The 18,347-nt window shown below is 40.0% G+C and overlaps 2 protein-coding genes across 5 annotated transcripts; one reads left to right on the plus strand and one right to left on the minus strand.

The window, feature by feature from the left end:
• Positions 1–17: 17 nt before the first annotated feature.
• On the minus strand, positions 18–4,746 carry rrp8 (ribosomal RNA processing 8). The gene is made up of 8 exons (XM_020088155.2): positions 4,536–4,746; positions 4,294–4,408; positions 3,457–3,724; positions 2,526–3,357; positions 1,753–1,882; positions 1,548–1,654; positions 1,367–1,463; positions 18–557 (listed from the first exon to the last, which is right to left on the minus strand). Exons 2-8 carry the CDS (start codon positions 4,393–4,395, stop codon positions 444–446), a joined length of 1,650 nt encoding a protein of 549 aa, XP_019943714.2. The 5' UTR covers positions 4,396–4,408; positions 4,536–4,746; the 3' UTR covers positions 18–443.
• Positions 4,747–9,619: 4,873 nt separating this feature from the next.
• Positions 9,620–17,370, plus strand: spartb (spartin b). Of its 4 annotated transcripts, none has more exons than XM_069534752.1 (8): positions 9,620–9,778; positions 10,230–11,061; positions 12,832–13,029; positions 14,365–14,506; positions 14,643–14,837; positions 14,931–15,089; positions 15,189–15,279; positions 15,439–17,370. In XM_069534752.1, the coding sequence occupies exons 2-8, from the start codon at positions 10,246–10,248 to the stop codon at positions 15,497–15,499; spliced, it is 1,662 nt and encodes a 553-aa protein (XP_069390853.1). In that variant the 5' UTR covers positions 9,620–9,778; positions 10,230–10,245; the 3' UTR covers positions 15,500–17,370. The 4 variants fall into 4 exon arrangements, with proteins under 4 accessions (XP_069390853.1, XP_019943710.2, XP_069390855.1 ...); XM_020088151.2 differs by having other exon boundaries at positions 16,184–17,370; XM_069534754.1 differs by having other exon boundaries at positions 9,728–9,807; positions 16,184–17,370.
• Positions 17,371–18,347: the final 977 nt, after the last annotated feature.

Below are 18,347 nucleotides of genomic sequence, written 5' to 3' on the forward strand. Positions count from 1 at the left end.
AACACGCACACACCAGATTCATTTTTTAAGTTTGTATTTTGCATCATTAACAATTGCATGTTAAAGACATTTTTTTTTAACCATATAACAATTTTAAAATTTACATGACATGCCTTTGTATTAAATTGCCTAAATGATCAGGGTACACAGAGTGAGTCATGTAGCTGTGTATGTAGGTTTCACTTCTGACTTAACGATTTATTCCACATCAATCAGAGAATTCAACCTGAGCTGTTTCTGCTCAGAAAGGACACTTCAGGTAAAACAAAGCATGTACATACAATAAACATAATTTAACCACGTTGGAGTCTGTGACCAAACGTGTATCATCAGAATATGACACATTTAAATGAAAGTATATCACTTTAAAAAATGACAAACAGAAACAACATGTTGGAAAATGAAATGAAACATTTTAATTTCTATGAAGTTCTCTAACTTCCTCATCTTTTCTTGTACAGACAAGGCTTCAGCTGAAGTCCAAACTTCTTAACATTTTCTGGAGCATTTCCTGACTTCACACATTCAAAGGAGTAAAAATGAGTGTTCTCCGTATCCTGAAGAAAATAAAGAGACAAAACACAAATTATTCTCAGGCATCTATTACACTACCGGTCAATACTTTTACACCACCCCCATGTGTCCAGCTATATGTATGAGGTTTAATTCACTTAATTCAGGTCAGAGCTGCACAATGTCCAGACTTCTGCCCTAACGAAACAATTTATTTTCATCTTAGAAAGAACATCCGCCTATTTAGCTGCTGAATGAGTCAAAGATGTAGATTAAATGATGGATTAAAGATTCCGTGATTCCTTTTTTAAAATCTTTCTTATTTATTTGTTCCATGCTTAAATTTGATAGCACAACGTGACATTCTAGTCTGTACATTATAGTAAAAACTGAAGGTGATCTAGAAACCTGGCTACTGAAAACCATTTCATGTTCAAGTCTTGTTCTGGTTGAGCTGTTTGCATGATGTTCATCTACCTTTAATACATTTAACTGAGTAACTATGTCGTAAACTATAAACCAGTGCACTGAATCGTCTGTTCCACCTGAGGTCTCCTGACCTCAGCGGACACATTTTCAAGGGAAAAGAAAATGATGAAACCTGTGTTCACAGTAAATACGGTTAAATATTTAATTAAAATAAGAGACAAACATAAAATGTAGATGTTTACATGCCAAACAACCCCTTTGCTTTACATGGGTTCTCATTATTTGCATGTGAAGCTTTTAATGTTCACAACTGTGATACCGCATGAGCTACCTTTGCTAATATTTAAAAATGTATAAGGGAAAGTACACAAATAAGAATGTGTTTCTCTATCCCTGCAAACTGACGTCATCCTGTTTGTCTCACCTTGGAAACCAACTTGAATCCCAGATTAGCCAGAGCAGTGAGGAAGCTCCGCACGTTGTCGAACCTGCTGGCCACTTCTGCTATTTTAAGCACACCCCTGCAATAATTGTGTGCGACAGTTAGACATATAGTTTATGTGCAGAGAAAAAGCACATTTTGAAATCAGTGTCACATTTCTTACCCCATCTTTAAGACTCGATTGGCCTCTGCTAAAAAATCTGCTAGGTTGGTCCCCATGAGGGAGAGGCAGAACACTGCGATGTCCACAGAGCAGTCACGAAGCGGCACCTGTACAGACACACGTAATATGTTTAACTTCAAAACAACAGCAGAGGAAATGTACATTCATTCGCAAAGGGCCAAAAATCTACAAAGTCCAAACTCACGTTGGCCATGTCACAGACTGTGACCAGCTCACAGGCAGCTGCCAGGTCGAAGCTGTGCACCTTGTTCTCCACACTGCGAGCTATTTTACAGTCGCCGCAACCAAAGTCTGCAACCACCATAGAGGGCGATCTGAAACAAATGTTACGTGTTTGCAATCACAAAGCAATATATTTATATTCTGAGTTCAAATCTCAACAGAACCCGAAGCTCATGTAAAGTTCTAATAACCACAAACAGCCAACGAGTTTGCCACATTATTTCATCTTGCTGCTAACAAGCGCATATTCTCACAGCAGTTTACTGTTGGGCTGCATCATCTCCTGCACGACTGCAGTCCTCAGTGCCAAATCTGCAGAACAACAATTTGGGGTTTAGTTTCTTGCGCTGGGACACTCTGGCATCCTGAGGGGAAGAGACAGGGGTAAAACCCCCGACGTTCTGGTTTACCTCCCGAGCCCCAGCCACAGTTGTGTTAAGAAACAAATCAGTTACTTCAGACACTCAAATCTTGAGAAGTTAAGCTTTGTGCCTTCGTGCAACAGCATCTTCTTCATGGAACACGGAGCTGAATCAAGTGTCACGAACTGAAACTGAACTGAACTGAAAGTTTTGAAAGCTCTGAAAAGCTAGCAGGTGGATTTTTGAGCTTTGACTTTGTTGTTATATTTCCTGTTGTTTAATTGTTGCAGTTTTTCAGGAATATAACAAAATCCCAAATAAATGATTACATGCAAAAAATGCTGGATTAAAAGAAATAATGGAGATATCTCACTTTAGCTGAATGTAGGAGATGATGGCGTCCACCGGGTTGGCGGGCCATTTCTGGACCTGTGTGGTGTATCCTCTGTGGTAGATCCAGAAGGCTTGAGGATCCTGCTTGAACATGCGCTTGGCGTCGCCGCTCGACGTGCTGTACAACACTTCGTTAATGTAACGGAAACGGGCCGACTCCAAGCGCTGCTCCATGCGCAACCTGAGGGAGGCGGAGCGGTCGAGCTTCACCTCCTCCACTGGTGCCGCCTGCTCGTCTTTCTGCTCTGCGGGACTCTCTCGTTGGTCTGGTTCTTTGACCTGGAGCATTTTCCGCAGCTTCTCTCGTTTCAGAATCTGTTCTTTGCTCAGCTCGGGTTTCAGTCTTTTATTAGGTAACTGCTGCAGATCATCTGTGATCTTAGCGTGTTCAAAACCACCCTTTGTTTTGTTCTGTTTTTCAGTCCGCTGCTTTTCCTCTTTCAGTATTTCTGGTGCACACAATATGCCACTGTCCTCGTCAGTATGTTTCCTTTTCTGTAGTTTACGTTCTGTCTCACTTTTCTTTTTTGGACCTGTGGTCTCAGTGGGTTTTTGACTGTTTTTGTTGATGCATGAATCTGTTTTTACTTCCTCCTTTGGCTTGTGTTTATCTGCAGATTCTGTTTCATTCTTCTCCTCCGTATTCTGGCGGTATTTATTTTTACCTTTCTTCTTGTTCTTCATCTTGTTTTTCCATTGTTGTCTACTCAGTCTCTCAGTGTCGCCTGGTTTGTTTATGTTCATCTTTGCAGATTTTGTCATTTCTTCATCCTTTGTCTCGCCTGCAGACATGGTTTTTATCTTCCTGGCCACTTTAGGACAAAAGAAAACAGAGTTACATTTCACATTGACATTGTTTTGCTTCTCTGTGCATGAAAAGACAACAAGCCTTTCATCAGCTCATTACTCACCAACTTTGTTGTCTTTACTTTTCTTTTTTGCCACAGGTTTTTCCTTCTCGATGCTCTGATCCAAATCTCCATTCTCCTGCTGCTCCACTGATGTCTTTGCATGTCTTCCCTTTTTCCTCCTCTTCTTCTTTCTCTTGGTTGGTGACGAAGCTGCTTCTGCCTCAATCTCGCTGTCACTGTCCTGCTGGTGGTCGTTGTATTTCCACTCAGGTATTGATCCCAGAGTTTGCAGGGTCCGCAGCAGACTCTTCTTCCCAACAAGCTTGGACTGATCAGGGGAATATAATACATTTTTGCAGGTTAACATAGGGCTTAGTAATACAGTAAAATTGTATGAAGATATGCAGAAATAGATGAGTTTTAATGCTGAGTTATGATTTGCAAAGATTTGTTTCTATGGCGCCAAATTTGCTTCAAACAATATTTGAGCATAGTCTTTAAATGGTTCATTTATTCATTAATTCTATATTTCTCTGTAACTGTAACACATTAAATATGTCCATATATACATATATATATTAAAAAACTTGGTCTCACAAGTATACAACATTATTCAAAACCGAGGGGAAAAAATTAACATATTACCAAATATTCTCTGATTTCTGCATCTCAAATTAGATGATTTGCTGATTTTCTTTATCATACGTCAAACTGAGCATCTGGGTTTTCAGACATGTAGACTAACAGAACATCTGCAAAGTTGTATTTGTTGTAACATAATAATTACTTGGTTGATCAAATTACATTTTTGCTCATTCATAAACGACAGATATTCATGATGTCTTACACAGTCACAACAACAATACTCGAGCTTGTATCAGGTGGATTTGATTTTACCTTGACATCAGCGCTGTTCACCTTCTGTTTGTTTTTACAGACAGTTTGACTCAAAGTTTGAGCGTCTTGTTCGTCACTCCAGTCTTCCTCCTCATTAAACATGTTTCCACGAGGACTGTAAGAAAGACACACACATCTTTAAATAACACAAGCATCTATAGATAACACACATCTGTAAATAAAACACCCATGTGTAAATCAGAAAACCCTCCCAGTGTCCCTCTGCTCATTCTGTTACTCACCAGTTCAGTTGTCAAACCGTTTGTTGTGTTGATCTCGCTCTTCACACAAAACGTTTTCAATATTTACAATCTATTGTGTATCTTCCGTGAATGGATTGAATCTTCATTCGATAACATTCATTAGTTTCTTGTCAGGAGCGAAAGCCACGTTTTGTTTCTCGAGCACGAATCAAACAGCAGTTCAGGCGCGAGTAGATGACGTAAGCACACTAGAGGTTCATGGGAAATGTAGTTTTTCGCGCTTACGTCAGAAAATACACAGTCGAAATGAATGTTCAGTACTTATTCAATGTTTTTAGGTGAACAATAGAAAACAGTAATAATAATAATAGTAATACAAAAGGTCTGCACAACTGTCAGTCAATGACTACAAATATTAGTTTTATAATTTACCTATTTAAGAATTAATTATTTAATCAATTAATCAATTGTTATATTGAGTAATCAGAAATCATTGAAATTAATTACTGAACTATTGCAGACGAAGAACTTATTATCAAAATCAATATTTTGTTTCTTTATCTATTTGCTATATTTGAATTCATATTTCTCATAGACTATCCACCTCCAAACTCTAGTGTTGAGTCAAATTGATTCAAAGTGTATAATAAGCGTACAACAAGTTTACCATAAACTCGCACATACAAAAACATCTGGTCTTTGCATCTGGATGCATTGTTATGTTGTACCTACACACGTTTACACAATATGTTGTTCATTGTACCTATAGTTTGAACCCTATGGTTTGAACCTACAATACATTTTCTGTTTGTCTGCTTTTATGTCACATATAGAATTTCAACACCTTAATCCTGCTATTACATCTGTTTTTTTTTTTAGTAAGTATGACAAATCTATTCAAAAGAAGAAATTATAAAAAGATAGAAGATAGATGAATAGAAGACAGTTAATACAGATAGATAATTAAAAATAGAGTAAGATAGAGTAAAGATAGCCAACAGCGAGATCATTCTTACGAGATTGTTTAAGAAATTTTAAGGAACAAAAACCACAAACAGATAAAGAAATGATTCCTCTGATCACAACATTTTCCACTATGAGTGGACTAATGAACCAGAAACTCAAAAACAATTTTCAAACATTGATACAGCAGCAGGGATTGCTTGACAATTTTAAAGTCATTTCGGCCTACAAGAGGAATAAAAATTTAAATTTGTAAAGTTAAATTTGTGAGAAATACAACTCGTAAGATCAATTTTAAAATCTAACAAACTTTCACACCACAGACATCCAATTGTGTGTAAATTAAGAAAACACCAAAGAAAACTTTGATAAATCCATCTGAACTGAGGAGTCCAGCAGAAAAGTCCAACTGATAAACTGACAGTTTGCAAAATGTCTTGACTGACAACTAGCAAGAAGAAGAACACAGCCAGAGAATGAAGTGAGTGAGAACATCAGAGGCAACACTACCTGCACAAGGGCTTATAAAAACAAAAAAATTACCTACAAACTAATTTAAGTTAAAGCTAACAGCTAACCAACAATATTGTAAGCCTTAGCAATGGTTACTAAGGAGTTGGAACAACAACCATGCAGCCTCAGCAGAGCCCTGGAAACTCAGACACACCACATACAGAAGCTGTTCTTCTCTTATATGCACAAGATCTGAAAAATGAGAGTGCCAGGAAGGCATACAGCCAGAAAGTGTTGAAGGAAAGAGCAGAGACACTCTTCTCTGAATCCTACAAAAACGGAGACATCAGCTACCTGATCTTCTTCACAGAGCAGCCACTAGCATGGCACTCTGCCATAAAGACCCACTACCACTCTGTGAAGAAAGAGGGGATCTGTAATGGCTGGAAACTGAAAGTCAAAGAGGCAGAAGACCCAGACTCCCCCATGACATCAGTCAACATATACAAGAACGGGACTGTCATGGTGCAGGGGAACCTCAGGCAGTTTGAGCTCCAGGAGAGAGAGACATAGTCAGCCCAGGCCTGACAAGACAGCTGGACTCACACCCAGACCACAACCAGGATCCTGGGAGCCCCACACAGAAGCACCAGGACCAAGAGGCTCCACCCACCCAGAGCCACAAGAACCGAGAAGCTCCACCCACTCAGAGCCACCAGAACCAAGAGGCTCCACCCACTCAGAGCCACCAGAACCAAGAGGCTCCAGCCACCCAGAGCCACCAGAATTCACCGAGATCCTCACACAGTGGAGCCCGGTAAACTGAACTTTAGAATACAACCTTATAGATGGACAAACAACAGCAAAGACCACTACCAGAAAGCAATCACACATCAAACAATTCAATTAGACCATTTTATCTTCCCTGACATCTGGAGCAAAGGAATTATAACCCCAATCTTTAAAAATGGAAATTTGACCCAAAACAATTATAGAGGCATATGTGTCGGCAGCAACCTGGGGAAGGTATTCTGCAGCATTCTAAACAGCCGACTGCAAGACTTCCTCAGCGAACATAACATTCTGAGCAAGAGTCCAATTGGATTTACACCATAACACCGAACTACCCTTCACACTCTCATTAACAAACATGTTCATCAAAACAAGAACAGAATTTTTTCTTGTTTTGAAGATTTCAAAAAAGCATTTGACTCAATCTGGCACAGTGGTCTGTTCCTAAAATTAATTGAAAAAGGTATAGGGGGGGAAATCTATGACATAATTAAAACAATGTACACAAATAATAAATGTGCTGTGAAGATCAACAACATAGAAACAGATTTCTTCCTCCAAAGTAGAGGGGTGTAACAGGGCTGCAGTCTCAGCCCCACCCTGTTTAAAATTTATATTGATGAATTGGCAAAATCACTTGAACAATCGGATATCCCTAGCCTCATTCTCTCTGACACAGATATTAAATGCCTACTTTTTGCAGATGATCTAATACTGTTAGCTCCATCTAAAGAGGCATTACAACAGCAACTAGATCATCTGCAAAACTTCTGTGAGACCTGGGCCCTGCCAGTTAATCTAGAAAAGACAAGAATTATGGTCTTCCAGAAACGACCCAGATGTCAGGAAAACCCAAACAAGTTCTTACTGGGCTCCCCTGACATTGAACACACACATACCTACACATATTAAGGACTCAAAATTAGCTCTACAGGAAATTTTAATCTGGCCGTTAATGATCTCAGAGACAAGGGAAGAATGGTTTTTTACGCCTTAAAAAAGTCTACAGTCATTGATATACCCGTTAGAATCTGGCTCAAAATATTCCACTCTATAATTGAACCTATTTTACTGTATGGTAGTGAAGTATGGGGCCCTCCTATAAATTAAGACTTTGAAAAATGGGACAAACACCCAATCAAAAGCCTGCATACTGAGATTTGTAAGAGCATTCTCAGAGTCCAGAGGAACACCCCCAACAATGGATGTCAAGCTGAATTAGGACAATATCCCCTTTTAATTCGGATACAAAAAAGAGCCATCAAATTCTACCAACACCTCAAAGCCAGCGAGCCCAGCTCCTACCACTACAAAGCCCTGCAACGCCAAGAAGAGAGCAAATAAAGGAGTCCCCTCAGCCAGCTGGTCCACCGGCTCAGCTCCTACAGCACAGGGCACCAAGACCGCCCTCACACAATCCGGCCCCACCAAATTATAACTAAAGAAAAAGAAAGAATTACATCAACTATTGGACATCTGCAACCAAAACCCATAGTAAAACTCCAATCCTATTCGTCCCTAAACAGAAAATACTCCATGGCAGATTATCTGAGCTCTGTAACTGACCCCAGACTGAGGAAAACATTGACTATGTACAGACTCAGCAACCACAGCCTGGCCTTAGAGAGAGGCAGACACAGACAGACGTGGCTGCCCAGAGAGGAGCGGCTGTGTCTGCTCTGTCCACACAGACAGGTGGAGACAGAGCAGCACTTCCTGCTGGACTGTGACGCATACACAGACATCAGAACACAGTTCTTCACGAACTTTACACACACAACCCCAAATTTTGACAAACTCTCAGATCAAGAAAAACAACATCTACTGGGAGAAAAAAGTGCCACTGCTGTAGAAGCAGTAAAATATGTGAGTGTCACAGGAGAAGAGAAAAGCTGCACAACAACCTGCACACTGATGTACGTACTGATCACTAGATAGATACTGTTCTGTAATAGTTACCTCTGTATGATACACACCTTTTTTTAAATTGATGTATAGTATAGTTTTATTAATGTACAGCATAGTTTTAATTGATGTATAATATAGTTTTATTGATGTATAATTTATTACTGTATTTTGCTAAAATAATACATTGCTACTGGATCAAATGCTATGTGGCCATCTCTCCACAGGGAGGCACCATCATGACTTCTCCTGCTTGGTATTTAAAGGCGGAAAGGCGGGATCAATCATGTACCTCTGACACGGGCTAATGTACAATGCATTCCACTGTATATATTAGTTTCAATTGTATATATATTTTCTATTATATTTCTAGTTTATACTTCTTTGCTCTTATATTGCATGTTTACTTATTTATTACTTTTACTAATGTCTAATTTTTTACTATCCCTATTATTACAGCACCACAGCCAATCTCCCCCTGTGAAGTTGGGAGTAAGTTTGGCTTCTCTGTATTTAAGTGAGAGAAAAACAGGATCAAAAAATGTACTCTGACAATGTAATTGCAACCTTTTTCAATGCTTTATTGGAAAAAATTGGAATGTACAATCCAAAATGTACAAAGAATCAAGCATACGTGTAAACGAATAAATAATTTAAAAATAACGATAAGAAAAAAACTGAAATAGATGAATTTCTTTCATTGGGAATTATGAACATGAAATATATCTTTCCTGACATTCCTCTTTAAAGACATCAGATTACATTGACACTTGTCTTACTTTTGTGTGTTTCTAAGTTTGATAGTTTTAATATACGGTAGTGATTTAACTTACATACAAACATGTGAAGTTGTTGTTGTTCTCTGCATGTATGTGAGTCAAATATTTAATTACAACCAGTTACAACAAGGCGTCAACGATGTCGTCATGCTACTCTACGTACACTTCCGAACGATGTTTTCAAAATAAAACTCAAACTGACTCATCCGCCGCTTTATACGTCAAGCCTGAACGATCCTGTCTCCGGAACCTTTACTTTGAAAAGACAAAACGAAAGAGTTTGACGCCACTTCCCTTCACCGAGGACTCGCCTGTCAAAACACAACGTAACTTTACTCAGGGAAACTTCAGTCGATTGACGCTGAAGCGTTTGAAGAATACAACTCTGAGGTGATCGCTAGCTACGACAGAGCTAACTTGTTGGTTCAGCTTTTCTTTGGAGTTTTCCGCTCACTCGGGTTAGCCTCTGTTAGCTTATCAAGAAGGAGCTAATGCTAAGTAGCCCAAACTAATTGTATCGGTTGCCCAAAGTTCTCTGTGTTTACGTCTTATTTCTGTCGCTGCGGGTACAATGAAATGTTGATGTCATTGATAACAGATGGACTCATGTGAAACGAGGCTTTAGCTGCAGCTTTATCAGCCTGTTTTAGCCGATTTGAACTATTTTATCACCAGACAAACTAGAGCCACCTTTCTGTGATTGTTAAGACATGACCTCTGAGGGACTATCACTGGGGCTGTTAAAGAATCATGTCAAACACATGCTAAGGCAACAATGTCTAGCATGTTAAGCGTGTTATTAATAATAATCATGATAATCCTAACTTTATTTGTATGGTAGTCTCCTTTCAGAGGGAATGGAGAAGGCTAAACAAGATGCATTCGACAATGCCAGACTGCAAATGATCAAAGATGGCTATGAGAGAGCTTTCGAGTGCATCAATGAGGGACTGACAGTAGACGAGGCCGGAGACAAGGCTCAGGCCCTGGAGCTCTACAAGCGTGGACGCCAGTACCTGCTCAGGGCCATCAGCGTCCCCTCGCAGGGAGAGGAGTGTGTGGGCAGCTCCTGGGAATCAGCCAGACAGATGCAGCAAAAGATGCAGGAGACGCTGAACAACATCACGACTCGTCTGGCCATACTGGAGACCAGCAGTGACCTCGCTTCTGCACCCATGCCAAGCACTACCACTGCTACAGGCATGTCTGCAGAATACCTCTACCCAAAACTCCCAACCAAAGACAAGCCAGAGAGGCCAGCTCCACCAAACGTACTTTCCGGTAATGGCGAGGCAGCAGGAGTTGCTACATGCAGTGGTGCAGACTTCCCACTTTCACCCACCAGACAGCCTGTGGTGCCAGCCGAGCAGCCTCCAGCCTACTCCCCTCAGGCGGCTGATGGCCACTTGTCCCTTTCTTATGGAACGGATTCGGGGGAGATGTCGGTGGTCGGGGATGAGTTCTACAGTCGCACGTCTAACACCACACCATCCCCCCAGAGTATGGGCGAAGAGGGAGAGGAGCTGCTGTACATCCCTCACGGTGTGCAGATATTTTTTGTGACACCTGAAGGTCAAGTGAGCGCTCCATCTTACCCCGGTTACCTGCGGCTAGTCAGGTTTACAAGTGATCACTCTGACAGCATGCCCAACCGGCCACCAGCCTTTCTGCAGGTAAGAGGAAATAAATATTGTGTCTATGTCACCGCACTAAAATGCTCTCTCTTACAAAGCTTGAGACGACGAGATAAGCAACTCTATTGAGCAATCAATCCAATGGCGGCATGTGAAATGTCATCACTGCTCTGTCACTAGTTCTTTTTGTGCCCTTTAACCTAATTATGTAAGATGTCTGCTCAGCTCATCAAGCCCTTTTTGACTGTCAGTCACCAGCGGCCTGATATAGGTCTGTTAATGATCTCTATCCCTTGCCCTATGGACTTGATCATGTGAGCGTTGGTGACTCAGTGCCCTAATCCTATTGGGTTTATGCATGTGATGTCACTCTCCTGGGAAATCCCCGATCAGGTTCATTTAACCATTCAAAACTGGACAAAGATGGTACACCAGCCATGTGCATTCCATTTTTAACAGGAAAATTAATGGTAATAGGCTGATTTGATCTGATTTAGTTTATCCTCATATTAAGGAAACCCTTGATAGGACCTTGATATTCTTATTTAACTGTCCAGATTTGTATTAAAAGTATTTAAATTACAAAAGAACTGAGGGGTTTTTTTTCAGTATGGTGAACAAAATACACACATTAAATAGTTTATCTGTCAGATTGTCCTGTCTAATACAACAGGAGCCCTGCAGTTCAACCTGCAATTATGAGATTTATCATTTTGAGTTTTTGTTTAAGCAACGTTAAACAAGGTATAAAAAAGAGTAAATGTTCCTGTTTCCATCACTACTGGCTCCCACTAATACATCTGTAACTCTAATATTGTCCCTCACTGTCTATCTGCAGTCAGTTGAGTCTTTCTTCATGTTACGTTTTTGCAATCAAACAGTTCAGGACTATTATGCATTGTGTGTCTGTGGCTGCATCCATGCTACTACGTTTTAGTTTTAAAATGCATCACTGTTGCCGCCCTCTCAACTCCACAGTTTTTGGGCACCTAAAATAGAGAAGTTTGGAATATGGTCATAAAACGCTTATCAGTACACCTGGACAGAGAGCGTTTTGGTTTTAAAATGAAACCATATATGTATGGATGTAGCCTCCACAAACATACATACACAATATAACCAATATAATTCCAAACAACAGCAGATGCAGATGAGTCTGAGCGACTCTCCAGACAGTTTCTCGATCTCATGTTATTTAATCTATGAAAGGCACAGAAACAAACCAGCCAACATTTAGGTGAACTGTTACTTTGTACCCAGTCTGTGATAAGATTAGAAATGCCATAAAGCTGTGTAAACATCCCAGTTTAGGGTTTTCATGAGGAGACAAAATAAATACTTTGAGCAGTTTTGTCCTGCTCTCTGTTAAAAAAGCCAACGCACTGACACTAGTGGGTCATAAGACTGTAATTTGACTGTTAACTGGGAATTTCCCAGGTGCTATTACAAGTGGGTGACAGTGATTCACATGAGTGAAAGTAACTCTAAATCCTGCTTACACTGTCATGCCCTGTAATACTATTAGACATGCAGCAGTCAGGGGGGGAGAAAGTGTTGCACCAATCAGAATCTCCATTAAATAGTCTCCTTATGTTCACTTTACATTTCAAAACTTAAATCCACAGCAAAAATCTCCTTGTAGATCAGTTTTCCTGACCCTGTCATTTTTACCTCCATATAAATTCTCTTATTGTTGTACTTTGCTGAATATTCTGGCAAAAATACACATACACATAACCATGATGTCGTATATTTACCTATTTCTTATCAAATTTTCAAGCAGTCTGTATTTCTCTTTCTTCCTTGCAGGTGTGCGACTGGCTCTACCCACTCATGGCCGTGGACTCTCCAGTGTTGCTGTGTAACACTGGGGTGTTTATGTTCCCGGACATGATGGCACCAGCTCCGGGTTATTATGTCGGGGTGGTGTTGTCCTCTGAGTTGCCTCCTGCAAACAGAGAACTGTTCCAGGACCTACTGTCCCAGATGACAGATCTTAGGGTTCAGGTCAGTTGCTGCTGTGCAGTCAGATCTGCAACAGAACTTTTCTCTACTGCTCAGAGAATTGATTCTCTGAATGTATTTCTGTTACTTTTAGATCAAGTATCCAATATTTGAAATCACCAATGAAATGTTACACAATGCCTTTTTGCAAATCCTCTTGTGCCAGTGGGTGGAAAGAAAGCTATTTTAAGCAAATGCATGTGACGACAGTTGCTTCTCCATTTTGTCTATTCTTTAAAAGCTGAGATACTAAATGGACTCTATTCATACAGAGCTTTTCTATTCTTATCAACCACTCAAAGCTTTTTATGGTAGAAGTCACATTTACAGACACATTCACACAGCGCTTCTATTCGTGGAATTTTTTTATCACATATCATTCATAGAGATCAGAGTTAAGTTAGTGTTCAGTGTGTCTTGCCCAAGGACACATCAGTATGCAGACTGGAGGAGCTGCAACACTAGAATCCCAGAGCTACAAATGCAAATGTTGACTCAGCAAATCATCCTCATTAAAAAGAATGTGAATGTCAAACTGAATAGATTTCCCCTCACACATTAGAATATTTTACGTTCTCTATCTATGTTGTTAGCTTGTGATTTCACTGGTGTGTTGTAGTCCGCAACCACTCTCCACTCTTTTCCAAATCAGACATCACAAACAAATTCTGCAAGAACAGGAATCTCTTCAAATATTCAATATTTTCCACCCATGAAATAGATTGTCGCTGCTGTTTATGTGATGCCTGGCATGACACTCTCGCTCCTACTTACTTCTGAGCTGGCACACTTCCTCAAGTTACCCCTGCCTCAGCATTGTGGGGATTTTAGACAGGCAGGTGAGCAGAATTAATCAGTTATAATGCTCTTATGTGCAGCAGCTAGAACAACCTCTGCACTTCAGCTGAAAGACAAGTGCCAGTACAGCCATGAGTGAGATGCTGGCTCAGATTGATGCCAATCCAGGGCTTTTCTGATTGTATGCAGTAAGGCTATTAATCTTCACTGATGGATGTGATTCCCTATCAGCAAGTAGGAAAATTTGTATTGTTTTCATTTTTTGGGTCAAGTGAAAGAGTTGAGGTTTTCAGCACAAAAGGAGATTGTTGTATTTTTGCACCTTAAAATGACAAACAAATAGTGCATTGTTATGAGAAACAAAGAATAATGAGAGGAGCTATTGTGTGAATTGGCGGAAGAAGAGCATTTGAACGGAGATGTGTACAGCTTGCACAAGTAGCCCACAAGTTTTCCAAAGATTTTGACCAACAAGTAGTTCTTAGTTTACGCCCACGTTGTTGGTCTTACAGTAGCAAACCAATGTGTCTGTATCATCAGGCTCCAGATGAAGCAGCAGATACCATCAATCTCAGTCAGAAAGTGTCCATAGCCACACCTGAGGAGACTGCACCAGCAGAGACAGAGGAGGAAAAACCTTTGCCCGAGTGGAGTGAAAAAGTGGCAAGTGGGATCCTGACGGGTGAGATCACGTTGCGTCTTCAAATTTGAAATTCCTCACATTTCAGTTTGTTAGCAATTCCTTTAGAAAGATGCATGAACGTAGGCTACAGTATATCAGCATGATTTAACTGGGTGTGATCCTGATGTCCTTTCAGGTGCGTCCTGGTTAAGCTGGGGTCTGGTGAAAGGAGCCGAGTTCACAGGCAAGGCCATCCACAAAGGGGCGTCTAAACTCAGGGAGCACATCACTCCAGAGGACAAACCCACCCACGTCAGCCCCACGGTCACAAAAGGCCTCCATGTTGCCAAGCAAGCGACGGGTGGAGCTGTTAAAGTCAGCCAGTTTCTAGGTGACTACGTCATCTTCTTTCAGCAAGTTTTTACTGACCTTGCGTTGTTATTTGGCAGTGCATGTGTAATCGAGTAATGCTGTGTTACGGCAGTGGACGGGGTGTGCACGGTCGCTGGCTGTGTGGGTCGAGAGTTGGCTCCACATGTGAAAAAACACGGAGGAAAGCTGATCCCGGAGTCTATGAAGAAAGACAAGGATGGGCGTTCCAACATAGATGGAGCTATGGTGGTGGCTGCCAGTGGAGTGCAAGGTACACTTTAACTACACTTTATCATTACTAAGAGGAAGTTGTTTATTAGAGATGTACTAAAATGTGCTCACATGCATTTCATTTTGTGTATTTGCACAGGATTTGCAACCATGTGGACTGGTTTAGAGGTAGCAGCAAAGAACATTACTACAAGTGTTGCATCAGAAACGGTCACAACAGTAAAACATAAGTAAGTTTTTCTTTTTTGTTTGCCATTTTACTGGTCTGACAACTGTCACTGGCTTGAATAAACAACAGCTTGAATGTTTTGCTCTACACTGCTCACCTGACATGTTATCGATGCGTCAAACCTGCACTCACTCGTTTTCCTCTTCAATTTGCTTTGCAGATTTAGGGGTCTACAAAACGTCTTTGAAACACCTAATGAGAAGAAGTGTATTTTTTCCTAATTATACACAGCTATTTAACTCTTGACACCACTAATCACAAGCATGGCATGTGTTTCGTTTTGTTTTCTCCCTTGCACTCAAAAGTCACCTGCACTGGCCCAATTCACGGCTCTTCTCTGTGTGGAAATTCACACTATGTTGCTGCTTTCACTGATTTCTTCCAAGTTTCTTGAGTCAAATAGAAATATCACATTCCTGTTTGCAACATTGCTGTCCCAGCTGGTTTTAACATCTTCCCATATTGTATGAATTGGTGCTACCTATTCCAGTGATAAATAGTAAATCCAATATAGTTTGATTATTGATTTTAACATGCTAAATATTAGAATATATATAAAAAAGGATTGTCAAGAGTTTAGCGATAAACACACATTCCCATCTGCTTATTTCCTCTTTAAATTGGTTCTTAATTCGCCATTTGAGGTCATGGGAAAATGTTACATTTATTTATACCATGAAAGATGATTGTATCCATATTGGCCACCATTGCATCTCTGAATCACTGCAGAAGAATAATGAAAATTCCAATTATGGCAGTCAGAAACCTATTAATTTGTGATTGCATGGGTGAAATTCACATACAGCATGGCATCTTTACAATCCTCCTGCAAAATAATTAACTTCCAAATCCTCTGTCTCCTACCTCCCGCTCTGACCTCTCACCCAATCTGACTCCTGATGAAGGTACGGGGCAGCAGCGGGACAAGCCACAGACAACGCTGTCAATTCTGCCATTAATGTCGGCCTCACTGCCTTCAACATTGACAACCTGGGGATCAAAGCTGTGGTGAAAAGGACTGGGAAGCAAACGGCAAAGGCCATTTTGGAAGACTACAAGCTTCAGGAAAAACCAGAGAACGAGAAGCAAGTGGAGAAACTGGACAAATAGCCAACAGTGCCCGTCGATGTTTCCCCAACAACGCCTTAAAACAATGTTTTTATCAAATGGATCTATATTTAATATATTTGATTTATAAAATATATGTAGAAGATTACTACTGTTATATTCATAGCCTCTTTATCCTATTGTACAGCTCTTGAGCACTTAAATTATTATGCAAAATAAGGTAGATGGACCTAAACTATGGAAACAGAAGGTTGCATAACCCAAATTAAAACAATAATCTGCACAGTATACTGACACGATATAATATTCAGGTTAAATAACTCTGCTGTTTCTACTAGGAACTTGTTGAGTGGTTTTTGACTAGACACTGGAATCTCTCTCTAATCTTTAAGCTGCATCTGTGTGCGAGTTGGTGGGGTAAGTGCAATTTAGATAAAAACAAAAGAAAGACAATTACTTGCTTTGTGTTGTCCTGACAATTTCGGACAAAATGACGTTGCTATGATGTTTTTCCCCAAGTAACCACTGCTGATGACTGTGCCTGCAAGTATCTAACCAAATGTGAAATTGAATGTTTTGTGAAATTGATGCTGTCAAATGTGTCCATGGTCTACTATGTATTTTTGTGAACTCTTTAATATGTAGCAGGAGCTGTTGCTGGCTAAAGCTGTACAACGGATGCGTTCTAGAGTCTTCTGTGCTTTCCTGTACATTTCAATTCACTTAAATCCACATATTTCCAAAATGTTAATGTTTGTTCATATAAAAATCTATTTAGATTTCTTTATTTTGATGTATGGACTAAATATGGAACTAAATGTGTGTTTTCAAGTATGCTAACTTTGTTTCTAAGCCAGATATATATATTTTTTTGAGTGAAGTGATATGGTTTGTCCAGCAATTAACATGCTTGTAATTTTAAGATGCATTTCTAGTTTTTGCAGTGACATTTATTCACCACCTGAAAAACTGACACTTTACTGAAACAAGTATGAAACAATAAAATGTATACAAACGGAATAAATCCAGTGGGTTTTTTTTTATATTTGAAAGTCCATTATCTACTTTGTGCCATATGAAGTAAGAAAAAGATGAATTCATCAAGGAGAATGACCCATTTTCATTTTGATTCTGCTCTATCAACTGTTATTATTCAGGCGACACCTAGGGGCAGTATGTTTTACAACATGCTAATCCTCACAGAATATCTGATTAATCTTCTGTAAATTGATTTTCTCCTAAATTGATTAATGGATCACAAATATTTATATTTTTTTAATCATTCAATCTGTGTTTGTAGTAACTCCATAACAATTGTTTAAGTTTGGAATTTAAATCAGGTCAGGCCAGCATCACAAGCTGCTATTTGTATGATTGACAATACAGATATTTTCATTCCATAGATAACAATTTTTATTGTTGAAATACATTTGAATTTTGTGAGACAAAAAAGCAATAGTCCTCCAATAGCTCTGAATGGTTCTGAATGGATATTGGTTTGCTGAAATGATTTCAGTTCATTCAACCACAGGAGAATCTATCTGAGTTTGATGTCCTTGGGTTCAGATGACATTAGTGACACTGGTCTAATCGGGCGGGATATGTTGGGTTAAAGCTCACTAATGAAAGAGCAACGGGGGCCACACCAGGCCTGGAGGGACATTACACAACTCTACATGGCTCTACAATGGGTTGTTGGAAAAAAAGTGGCTCATCATTGCTGATGTAGAAATGAATTGTTGGGTTCCTCCAGTTATTTTCCACAGACTGAAATGAGGCAGAGACTCATTGATCCTGGCACACTGGCAGCATTTGTCCCCAGGGAGCGGCTGACCCGTCCACCAGTATTGGTGAAGCGTGCACTGTGGTCAGGCCCTCAGCTGTGGAAAGCTTTGGATCCATTGTCAGGCGATTGGTTACTGTGAAAGATGGCTGGTTTTCTTGTTTACAGTTCTGCTGCTGAGTGCATCTCTTTGAGAAATGAAAAACGGTGCTCACAAA

This window comes from Paralichthys olivaceus, chromosome 11 (genome assembly GCF_024713975.1).
Source record: "Paralichthys olivaceus isolate ysfri-2021 chromosome 11, ASM2471397v2, whole genome shotgun sequence".
NCBI classification, from domain to species: domain Eukaryota; kingdom Metazoa; phylum Chordata; class Actinopteri; order Pleuronectiformes; family Paralichthyidae; genus Paralichthys; species Paralichthys olivaceus.

What these genes read in the sequence shown, in the direction of transcription:
- spartb (XM_020088151.2), top strand. Translation starts at nt 10,246, where the DNA reads ATGGAGAAGGCTAAACAAGATGCATTCGACAATGCCAGACTGCAAATG. An exon ending in TAAAGTCAGCCAGTTTCTAG is followed by an intron (nt 14,838 to 14,930) that starts GTGACTACGTCA and finishes GTGTTACGGCAG; the next exon opens with TGGACGGGGTGTGCACGGTC. An exon ending in GTCACAACAGTAAAACATAA is followed by an intron (nt 15,280 to 16,183) that starts GTAAGTTTTTCT and finishes CTCCTGATGAAG; the next exon opens with GTACGGGGCAGCAGCGGGAC.
- rrp8 (XM_020088155.2), bottom strand. Translation starts at nt 4,395, where the DNA reads ATGTTTAATGAGGAGGAAGACTGGAGTGACGAACAAGACGCTCAAACT. An exon ending in AAGTAAAGACAACAAAGTTG is followed by an intron (nt 3,358 to 3,456) that starts GTGAGTAATGAG and finishes TTTGTCCTAAAG; the next exon opens with TGGCCAGGAAGATAAAAACC. An exon ending in ATCTCCTACATTCAGCTAAA is followed by an intron (nt 1,883 to 2,525) that starts GTGAGATATCTC and finishes CATTTGTTTCAG; the next exon opens with ATCGCCCTCTATGGTGGTTG.